The sequence below is a fragment of the Pygoscelis adeliae genome, unplaced genomic scaffold (genome assembly GCF_000699105.1).
Source record: "Pygoscelis adeliae isolate BGI_AS28 unplaced genomic scaffold, ASM69910v1 Scaffold7, whole genome shotgun sequence".
NCBI classification, from domain to species: domain Eukaryota; kingdom Metazoa; phylum Chordata; class Aves; order Sphenisciformes; family Spheniscidae; genus Pygoscelis; species Pygoscelis adeliae.
In genome coordinates, this window is record NW_008825268.1 from 2,950,915 (window position 1) to 2,962,076 (window position 11,162).

The 11,162-nt window shown below is 44.5% G+C and overlaps 2 protein-coding genes across 2 annotated transcripts in view; one reads left to right on the forward strand and one right to left on the reverse strand.

Annotated features, from left to right (window-relative positions):
• Nucleotides 1-5,047, forward strand: part of KANSL1L (KAT8 regulatory NSL complex subunit 1-like) — a 60,280-nt gene extending 55,233 nt beyond the window's left edge. The window contains exons 12-14 of the mRNA XM_009329650.1: nt 721-833; nt 2,345-2,525; nt 3,165-5,047. Coding sequence (XP_009327925.1) covers nt 721-833; nt 2,345-2,525; nt 3,165-3,413 — 543 coding nt within the window. The 3' untranslated portion in view covers nt 3,414-5,047. The remainder of the gene's footprint in view (nt 1-720; nt 834-2,344; nt 2,526-3,164) is intronic.
• A 4,252-nt stretch (nt 5,048-9,299) lies between these two features.
• On the reverse strand, nt 9,300-11,098 carry RPE (ribulose-5-phosphate-3-epimerase). The gene is made up of 4 exons (XM_009329651.1): nt 10,953-11,098; nt 10,501-10,635; nt 10,255-10,341; nt 9,300-9,873 (listed from the first exon to the last, which is right to left on the reverse strand). The coding sequence occupies exons 1-4, from the start codon at nt 11,088-11,090 to the stop codon at nt 9,751-9,753; spliced, it is 483 nt and encodes a 160-aa protein (XP_009327926.1). The 5' UTR covers nt 11,091-11,098; the 3' UTR covers nt 9,300-9,750.
• Nucleotides 11,099-11,162: the final 64 nt, after the last annotated feature.

Below are 11,162 nucleotides of genomic sequence, written 5' to 3' on the forward strand. Positions count from 1 at the left end.
TTCAAAGTGAAGGTCAGATGTGATAGCTACAGCTGAGGAGTTTTACCTAAAAAGCTGGCTCTTGTTTGACTATGAGCAGTTAAAGTACTCACGTTAGAGCTGTTTTTAAGCTGTACTGGGGTCGTGCAAATCACTTGCTAAGAAATAGTTTCTTCAAAGCAGAAACCATTTTCTGCTTGGTTTCGTACCAGGAATGCGGCACCTCAGGTTTGCTGAGTTCCTCTCAAAGTGGAGCTATCAAAGTCCTTGGTGATCTCAGACCTATTTCTCCGTGCTTAAAGAGCACCTGGCAAATCCTTCTGCCTCCCAGCCTCCTCCTAAAGCAGTCTCTGGAAACTCCTGGAATTTTTGCTTGTCTTTATTATGTGCTGTTTAATACTGCCTTGATTTGCAAATGAATACTTGTCCTCTTAATTTTCTGCCTCTCACCATAGAGAAAAATGTGTTAGTTGCATGGGGGGTATAATTTCTATATCCATTCAGATCAACCACAGACATGTAAAGAAATAAAGTGAAAGTGACAGCACCCCATATACTAGAGCTCTAGTGAGAGTGTAAGCTGAATACATGTATTTTGGTGTGCCTTTATACTGCAAGCATGCATTGTGTTGCGTCCTCTTGTTTGAACAGACCTTTGCAGAATTATATATAATATTGGCTGCCTTTGTTTCTAGTGATGTTCATAATTACGGCAGCAGCTATCCCTGTATTTTGTTACAGATAGAAGATCTGTCAGATGAAGTTTTTTCCTTACGTCATACAAAGTATGAAAAAAGAGAGAGAGCACGATGGTCGCTGTGGGAGCAGAGCCGCTGGCCCAGAAGGAATAGCAGGCAGGTGTATTGACTTTGATAAGAGCATTCCTATTGAACCACTGGTGTCGGCTGTCGGTGCAGCAGTTTCAGAAATGCTGTCACAGCGGACTTTGAAAATGAGGGCACTCCTCGTTAATTAACTCGTCAGGGACAGTACTGGGTGTGTTTGGTTTTGTGGCTGGAAAGGGAAGGCCATGCAGCTCTGAAGCATGCATACTTACAGAAATTTGGCATGTTAGTGACCTGGTATTAGTGAATAAAAATTTTACCCCCATACTGAACACAGCTCTGCTAGTCTGTGCCTCTCCCAGTTACTCTGACTTTAGCCACCAACTGTAACATGAGCCCTTCTTCACTCACCTGACTTAGATGAAAGTCCACTGCATTCAGAGATGTGTTATTGAAGGGTCCTGAGCTGGGCCAGGGACCTTATGCTTAAAGTCATTGTGTGAAAAAGTTTAATTATCACAGGCTTGTTGTCTGGTGCAAAACTCATCAGAATTAAATATAACCCCTAAAAGTCCTGCGAAAAGAAGTGCGTATAAGAGCAAACATCATAAAGCTGTATCTGCAATTTGGCTCTGGGAGAATGATTCCCATAAATAACTTCAGAATCTGCCAGGACAAAAAACATCCTATAAATGCTGGGATAACTTTTTCTGCTATTTATCATATGCTTGTGTCTACTCGTGGCTGAAAGTGAACCATGACACTGTGAATATATATGCAAAGATAACTTTTTTTAATGCAGGATAAAATTAGAGCTAAACCGTATTAAGGAATTACATTTTAAGCCATTTTGAACATAAAAAAACACTTCAGAAAGTGTACTGAAAAACACAAGTTCTATATGTACCCTTAATTTTGAAACTCTATGAACTTCTTGGTGAAATCTTAGTGCTATTTGAATTCAGAAGTGAAAAGTACTGTTGACATAAGCAACGTCAGACTTCCACCTGGCATTTAAGATGTGTGCCAGTATTTTACATCTAGTTCAAATTTGCGTTAAAGGCAAGGTCAACATTTTTAATCTTACTAAATTATTTTGACTGCTTTGGAGATGAGTCCAGAGCAGAGGAGGGGAGGGGGAGCCCAAGGACCTGCTGTTTCTTCTCAAGTTACATTGGCACAGTCGTCTGACAGTGCAGTGTGGACTCTGCAGGCTCCTGTGAATGATGCCGTGTTCACCCGCGTGGGAACAGCCCACGGCTCACTGACTTCTGTCCAAAATTACCGTTCTGGTGAGCGTGTGGAGCAAGCCGCAAGAGTGGGACCAGCCACCAGCTGTTCTGCAGCCAGAGTGTGCCTGATCCAGCCCTGTTTTATCCAGTTAGCTCCTCCACGTAGCACTCTTGCTTTGGCTTGTGACAACGAGGGTGTCAAGAACTATGTGTTCATCTGCTCTTTTGATTTAAGTAAGTAGAGTGTAGGTAGCACGTATGGAGAAACTGAACGCTTTGAAAAGAAAATCTAAACCGTGCCTGGTGATGTGAAAGGGCAGGTCGTAAGACTCTCTTATCCTGCACTAGATCTTACAGCAAAAATGCTGACGGACGACACAGCCAAGATTCGGTGCAGAAAGACCACCATGGCAGCTCCTGTGCCTCGCTGCATTGTGATGCTGAACCTGTTCCCGACTTGACTTCGGAAGCCCACAGCTCTGTTTGTTCAGGGATTGCACAACTCTGCAGGGAGGGCCAGGAAGCGAAGGTGGGTGATTCCAATAGCTTCCGGGTCTGATCAGGTCTTCAGTGACCACTGTCTCTAACCTAAAACAAAGAACCTGAACATATCCTCCTGTCTCACTGATCAGAATCTCAGGCTGTCGCCCTAGTTTACATAGACTGAATGTAGCGCTCCTGTTTAGAACTAGATTGCTATGCTTTATGAATTAAGCCCAGGATTTGTCAACAGGTAAAAATGTCATTGCTCAGCACACACAGCACATGTTTTAGAGGTGAGTATGGCAGGCCTCAGTTCAGGGATGGTGGATCCTTTCTCAGGGATGTTGGCCAGGGTTCCAGATGGGGCTGATCGTTATGGGGTCAGGTATCCTGATGGTCTAGCACCACGGAAAAGAGCTTCCGCCTTCCTGTACTGTGCCTGTTCAACAGTAGCTCTGGTACTAGTTCAAAACTGTATGAAGCCAACCTACATTGACAGGTGGTGCCTAGCATTATCGTATTCTTTATCTGAAGAGCCCTGCAAACATTGTAAAGACAGACACTCATTTGTTACTTGATAGCAGATCATTCTGCACATAGCTAATTGGCTCAGACTCAACTGAAATCCTTTTTCCCCTCTTCTCTCTTTTTCCACCCTCACTCCTACCCTTCTGATTCCTTTCAGTCTGGGCTGTGGGAACTTCGAGTTTTTCCACTAAAAGATGAAGAGGTAGAAGCTTTACTGTGCCAAGATCAAATAACGAATCAGACTGAAATGTCAAGTGCAGCTTTTCCCAGCGACTCTCTCTGTACTTCATGCACACCCATTGGTTTGCCAGACAATGGCCATCCACCAAGAAAACAATCTACCGAAGAGTCAGAAGACTGTGAAAATGTTTGCCTGGGAATCAACAATACAAGAAAACAAAGGTGACAGGGAATAATGTGGTTCATTAAGAAAGCCAATTAAGGTGGAGAAAAGTGTAAGGTAAAATCTCTCTTGTTCACACAGCATATGACAGCACAATTCAAAACCTGTACGTTAGCTGCATATAATATATTTTCTTTCTTGCTTTGTAACAGGCAGGATAAATCCCAAAGACAACACTTTCTTCTTCCTGAACCCCAAGAGAAAGTAATTATTTCAAGCTGGAAGTCTAATATTCCCAGTGTCGGGAGTGGGCGCACATAAGTTGCTGGCACCATTTACTTTCTGTTGTCATATTGCCACATTTGTTAATAATCATCCTTTTCTGTTTTGTTTGTTTTCAAATGCATTTCTGGTTCTAGTGGATTTTGGTGCAGCAGGATATGCTGTCTACCTTAACCAACAACTTCAACTGAACACAGAAAAACTACTTGGAAAAATAGTAGGGAGAAGCGATAGCCTCAGATTATTTTCCTGTGTGGCATGACCATGGGGCAAAAATCTGCCTCTCTAAATGCATGTGTGTAACCCATGCGTAAGATAAGGGTAGGTAAGAACCAGCAGTTTCAAAGCAGGCGTTCTGGAAGCCTTGCATCTAGCTTAAAATCTGTACTCAGCTCTCAGTAGTGCCAGGGCATGTTTCATATAGATGTCCTCAAGCAATAAGATAGAAGTAGGCCATTGCATTTCAATAGTCGATATATCTGCTACTCAGAAAGTAGGGTTTCTGCTTCAGTCGTGTGGGTATAGGGAAATGGAAGGAAAGAGGAGTCGAGTCAAATCAGTGGCGCAGCTCTTTTGAATATTGTGGTTTGGGTCATTTACTTCCTTCGTCCTTCAGTAGCTAATGAGGCTCATAATATTTTGCTTTAATATGTTAAAAGACAAAGTCTTGTCCAAATTTCTGTACAGTGCCTTGTAAGAGTCTCGTAAGTATGCCAACATTTGGTGACTAGCTGAAAAGGAAAAGGTGATTGATGTCTAGAAGACCAATAAAGAAAAAAGTCCCAAAGCTTTCCATTGTGATTCCAGATAGATTTTTAATTTCCCAGCGAGTTCACAGTGAGGAAACAAAAGCAAGTTGTTTAAACTTGCATCTAAATAGCATAGTTTGGAATGTATCTGCAATCTTAAGAAGTATTAACAAAGATTAAACATTGAATGTAGGTATACATCGACAGGAAGTTTTTCTGTGTAGGACAGTTGAAGGCAATTTTATAGGAGTCTCTGTATTTGTGCAAAATTTTCTTCCACGTGTAATATCTGGAATGGCACTGGACAGATGACCCAGTCTTAGCGTCAGGGGTTTTTTTTGGTCAAAACGACAGGAATTATACACTGGGCATCTGAAAACAGTTCAGTAAAGTTTCAACACTACAGCCTATTGCTACATTGTAGTTTATTGCACATTCTGATTATTTTTTTAAACACTTTTTTAACACTGGTTTGTCTTAAACTTGAATCTTGCCTCAATGTCTGATACAATAATCTTTGATGCAAGGTTGGTTTTTTTAATTAAAAGTTATTTCTATATATGTTGTATATAGTCTGAATTTGATGGCCTTTTAGAAGTGAAGAAATGGCAGCAATGCTTCCTCTTGGCACAGAGACCTGCTTGGCCCAAGAATGGACCTGCAAACACACTGAAGTGGCAGCAGCACTAAGCTTTGCTGTCGTACTGAAGCTGTGCTGGTGCTTTGAGGCTAAGGTTCCCCCCAGCATCTAAATACAGAGGTGGACTTTTCCATCTCTCGTCCTGCATGTGCACCTGCTGCTGGGAAAAGGTTTCTGAAAGTTTTGTCTCAAATGCTTTGTAGGTCTTCTCTATACCCGTATCCATTCATTAGGATGTCTGATCCGACCAGCTCTCACCCAGCTTTGTTGTAAGGTCAGGGCTTCCTGCTCTGTCTGATCCCTGGGGCAGTGTGAGGAGTTTCTGCAATTTAAGAGATGGGACAGACCAAGTAAACCAGCTGGCTAGCCGCCTTACATGTCCTGAAGGAAATTGAAATGCAATCCGGCATTTTACAGGAAGAAGCAAGAGAGTGTTTTTTCTAGATTGGGAGGTGGGAAGGGAAGGGTTTTAAAATGAGGCCAAAAAAACCTGTGCGAAAGGAGCTGGATTAACCAAGTTTGGTCAGCCTGGTGGACTGTGAAGCTGTTTCTGCACTGATGTTCAGTTCCCAGCTGTGGTGTCCCATTGAACCACTGTGTTGCTTTTGGGCCAGTCTCCAGTGTGCTGGCCTGAAGCAGCTACTTGTTACCTTGCCAGCTGCAGGGGCTGCACAAGTGGTTATTGATACAAGCAAGGGTAAGCACATTTTCTTTGTCCCCTCTTTAGATGTTCTTGTCAGCCACTATGGGAATCAGCTAGTGCCTCACAAGGCAGCAATAAAAAGGCTAGCCAAAGAAAGGCTGGGCACCCTGGAGACTGAAAAAAAAATGCCTGGAGAAACTATAAAAATGTCTATTTGGTCATAACCCCACCCCACCACCATCAGAAGTCTTTTCTCTTAACATCTGCCTCTCAGCTGGCTAGACCTGTGACAGCAAACTGCAACTGCCTTCACATGAAGAGCTGCCTGAGCGACTGCACAGCCAGAGAACTGTGCCAGAGCATTTCTTTCTCCCCATGCCCCTGCCATGGTGCTGCTCTCCAAGTGTTAGTGGTGCGCAGGCTTCTGCCATCAGGTGAGCGGCACATGCAAGTGTGGCAAAGGCCAGCAGGGAGGGGTGACCAAGAACAGGCTGCATTTGCTTTTCTCACGTTGCCTGCCTACCTCCAGCAGCCCTTCATCTGGCAGGGGCAGATGGGGAACGCTGTGTGCACATGTCAAGCGAGATGCTTTTTGGGAAGCCCCAGGCTGCCCCTCACCCACAGCACCTCTAATCATATGCCACCTTCTTGTAGCAGACCAGGTGCTGTGCCCTGTCCTCGCTGTCTCTACTCTGTGCGTCTTTGCTCCAGCAAGTGAGGCACCCAATTTTTCAGTAGCCCCATTTCCCTACTGGGACAAGGTTAGAAAACGCTTAACTGAACTTGGTCACAGGACCAGCCCCCTCCTTTCATTTTCTTTCCTTGTGCTGCATGCAGCTAGATCAGCACTAGTACTCCATTTATTGCCTGTAACCCTTTTCCCTGCAGAGCTGGACTCCCACCTCCAGACAGTTTTTGCACTGGGGTCGTGAGGAAGCTGCTGGTGGTGGGAGCGAGCTCAGAGCCAGGCTCATACTTGAAGCCATAAAACGTTTAAGAAACCCCTGCTTGTTTTCTTTTCAAAGTTTTAAACAACAGGGAAAAAAAAGCCAAACCCAACCTGTTTGTCTTTTGGCTGTTAAGCTATGAAAACAGCTGTCAGTGCTGCTCCTAATGTTGTGGCTGAAGGTATTACAAAGGCTGACTGTGAAATACCAACTTAAACATAATGCAGCATGGTCCCCGACGCATGAAACTGAGGTGTTGCAGCTTCACAAAGAAAGTAATTTCCCTTGCGCTTTGTTTACCATTTTCAGTTGAGGCATTTTTTAAGGCCACTTATGTTCTGCTCCCTGCTGCTATGAGGGTTTAAACGCTTCATCGCTGCATCCAGGACCTTAATGGACTGTAAGTAAAAATACAAACTTCTAAGCCCTATTAAAATTAAGCTCTGTGTGTGTGTGTCTACTGCAGTTTTTTAATCTTGCTCAGGGATGTGCGCTGTACCACCCTGTGGCGCACATGTCCAAGCCCAGCCTTACTCAGCTATATCACTTTCTTTTATCCTGTTTTCCATTGCAGACAGAGCCTCTGCTCTGTCAGATCACCCTGGACCGCTCTAGACCATGTGACTTAATATCACCAGACTGTGCCCTCCCTTGCTGCTGAAACTTTGCTTTATCAGAGTATTGCAACATCTAACGGTCCTGGGGTTTATTTGGCCCTGCAGATCCCATACCATTTTGGTTTTCATGTCAGTGTTCGGTTCAAGTCCTGCGGCTGTGGCGCTTCCACTGTGAGGTTACGTTACCGAGTACAGGAGGACAGGCCTAACAGATTACTTCTGTTAATGTACAGAGGCAAGAAACTGGAACAGTCTTAAGATTAAGAGAACAAGTATCATTACTGTTACTTCCATGGATGCTCTATGGTCACTAACAGATTTAACCTTAGATGTGTAAAAAGCTGCTGCAGTAGTAGCCAGCTGCATAAACCCACCTGGGTGGGATTTAGATGGAAAGAAGCAATTGAGTAATTTTACTGTGTGTGTAATTTCTCTCCCCCATGACACTAACCTGAGAGCCAATGGAAGTGCAAACTACCAGATTTAAAACAATGACAGTGATTACAACCTGTGAAAGAAAACATACCTATGGTTCCATGCTCAGAACAAAGCATAGTACCGTCAATTAACTAGCATGACTTTGGGACTCACCCCCCCAGTTAATTAGGAAAAAAAAAGAAGGCAGAAATAGTTTGGTTACCCTTTCAAACCAGCTTAAGGACAACTGCAGGAGGCAAAGATACTGCAGTTGTCCTACTGCTTTCAATAGCATGAAAAGCCCCATTTCCAAATCCTAAACCAACATTTTCATAGTCCATTTGTGGCTGCTTGGCCTGCATTTTAGATACCAGAGCAGCGACTGTTTCTCTATGCACGCTGTATCAGACTCTACACAGGTTCCTTCCACAAGTACGAATAAGCTGCTTTAACACATCTAACAGCCATCTGGACTATTACCTTTCCTAGCCAAGCCTTCTTCTGGCAAACCTCTTCTGAAAGATGTCTTCAGTGCAGTAGGTCCAGATGACTCCATTTTTCTTTTGCTAGTTCTCAAATGGGGTTGCAAGTGGAAACAGGAAGCAAAGACATTTGTTCACCTAAACCACAATTAACCACACAGGAAAAAGTAGTTTAGCCATTTCAGACGCTTGTCTAGATTGTCTGAACTAGCCCTAGCTCCTCCTACTGAACAACGGCAGTGACCATGCTGTACCGCAGCTGCCTCCTTCCACAGCCACTGAGCGGAGACCTATGTGTGGGACACCTCACAGGTCCTGGGCTCAGAAGAAGGGGGTGCATCAGCTCTAGCACTGCCTCAGCATTTGGTAGGTGACATGTGCCCAGCTTTGCTGCAAGGACAACAGATTTGACTTTGGCCTTGTGGAAATGGACTGGCTGCAGCTGTTGAGCCTTCTGTCCTGTTCCCCTGGGGCAGCAGACTGTTTGAAACCCTTCTGTAATTACAATTTAAAGGGAAAAATACCATGCAGAATACCATGAAATATTAAAGGAGTCAGCAATAGTAATTAGAGCCATGGGAAGCAGGTCTATCTAAAATGACTTGCTCAGGTCTTCCTCTAGTGGATTTTAACTCTCACCTCTCACATGCCCAAACAGGCCAGGCTGCAAAGTCGGCACAAGCAAACTGAAGGTATGAGAACTATTTGGCTTCACAACTAAGAGGAGCATTAAGCCGTTTTAGAGAGCCATCTCCATGCAGTGCATTTCCACTGAAATCACTTCCGTAGATAACATTCCTGTATGTCGCTATCTATCTTATCTTAATCGTTTACTCAGGCATATGTACAAACCAAGGAGGCTGTGGGTCAAGATAAAGTTTTTTAACCATCTGTTTGTAGGGTTTTAAAGCGATTCCATCACTTCCGGGAATTTCAGACGTGGCTGTCTTAACTAGCTCTTTAAAAGGTAAATAAGAAGGTATGTTCCAGTTTGTGACCTGGTAAAGATGCTGTGCTGACTTGTTTGATGCTTGACTTATGTAGGTCAAGTACTTCTGTGCAGTAAAAACAGAACATAGGAACATTTCTAGCATCCGTGGGATTTTTTCACCCTCTTAAACTGCATTTTTCCCAAACTTACTCCCAAAACCACTCATTTTTGACAGTCAGCTTAAAAGAGACTTGCCACACCAAGGGAGGGGTGTTTAATGCAGATATTGGAAAAGTTTTGTAGGAATGCACAGATCAAATGACAAAATACAGACAGCAGAAGGCAGTTTGATTAGAGTCTTCCACAAGAGAGATTGCTTGTGGTGATGCTACACTCTTCTAGCAAGCAAAAAACTGACTGAAGTTTAGCTCAATCCAGTCAGCGTCACAGGTTGTGCCATCAAATCAGCCTCCACGGAATCAAGAGACAGGTTCAAACCATTGCATTTCCAACCCTGAAAGACAGCCAGAATGTTTTTCACTGCTGCTTGCTTCATTGTAGCGAAGGAATGATTCCCCTGTTCAGCAGCAACAAGTTTCCGTAATTAACGTTCATCCAGCCCTCCCTTACGCACGAGAAACAAGGGTTCTCCTGCATGCACAGAGCCTTCTTGACCACTGCTTGGGTAGGTCTCATCGATCCAGACAGCGCTTTTGAGCTGCTTCTGAACACACATTCCTTAGAAGATTGATCACAGATCTTGGATCTGCGCTCTTCATAATAGCACTGCCAGATACAATCATATTTGCACCTGCCTGAAAGACATTAAACACCCACTCAATAACATGGAACAGATTCACTTCTTAAAGCGTTTTCTTGCTGTAAAACACGTAAGGAGGTAGTGAATTCTAGGCTGGTGGGCAAACAAGCCCTATTTGTGGGACACAGGTAACGTACCTCTAACTACAACCACAAATCAAGTTCAGAAAAGACAGCTCTTCCCCAAATAGACAATTTCTTCATCATTGCTCCTATTTACCCGAACATACAAGAAACAAACAGCTTCTCTAGCTTAGGGGAGGCTTCAGCAGCCACTACTAAAAAAAGGCACAAGATCAGACCTCAGGTAGATTTTGGTATTCAGTGCGCTTTACCGTGACAGTGACTGAGAATGCTGCTCTGCTCCAGCCTCTTACCTCTGCGCACTTATGGATGGTGTCGGGCCCAACTCCTCCATCCACTTCAATATCCAACGAGGGAAACTGTGTCCTCAGCCACTGAACCTGAGAAACAGTATAAAAAGGTTGGCACTGAGGTCCACACTCAGCTGCTACGGCTACGTATAGCTTCTTACACACCCAGGCAAGGTTTATTCACCGCTACACTCCATCCTGTCAATTAGCTTTAAGCTCAATAGATAAGGACAGAGAAACTTAGTTTACCTTTGGCATCATGTCTTCCATAAATTTCTGCCCTCCGAATCCAGGTTCTACCGTCATCACCAAAGCCATGTCTATCTGGTTGGCCCAAGGTGCCAAGTGTTCAACTGTAGTGCCAGGCTTGATCGCCAAGCCAACCTGCAGGAGAGGCAAGACAAATCCAAGTGCACCTTAGGATGACACAGACGCAGCAAGATTGGCTTGAGCTGGGTGCAAACTCCTAGGAAAACAATTACGTGTCTGTGTAAGTGCAGTAAGAACGGGCCGCTTTAAATAAAGATTCCTGTTTTTCTTAAACTAAAACTGAAGACCGACTTTGTGCACAAAGAGCGTTGGGGCCCCATGCGCCGATCTCCGACCAACCAAAACTGCAACGATGGGATTTTCCTCGCCAGAAACACGGCAGTTAGTTAAGCCAAGCGCAGTGCGCTACGCCAAGCCGACGCTCCCCTCACCTTCATCCCATTCTCCCGAATGTCTTTTATCAAGGCCCCTGGATTGTCTGTAGCTTCTAGATGAAAGGTGTACTGGTTTGCGCCGGCGACGGCCATTGGTTTCACCCACTGCTCTGGTCTGGCAACCATCATGTGCATATCTGGAAGAGGGGAGCAGAGCGAAGAGCCGTCGGCGAGCGCGGCAGCGCCCGGGGCTGCAGCACAGGCCGG

Bases quoted from the DNA above. Each gene is read 5' to 3' on its own strand.
- RPE (XM_009329651.1), bottom strand. From the start codon at position 11,090: ATGCACATGATGGTTGCCAGACCAGAGCAGTGGGTGAAACCAATGGCC. The intron at 10,342-10,500 runs GTAAACTAAGTT...ACTGTTTCTCAG, and splicing joins TGGAAGACATGATGCCAAAG to GTTCAGTGGCTGAGGACACA. The intron at 9,874-10,254 runs GTAAGAGGCTGG...AATGTCTTTCAG, and splicing joins CCATCCATAAGTGCGCAGAG to GCAGGTGCAAATATGATTGT.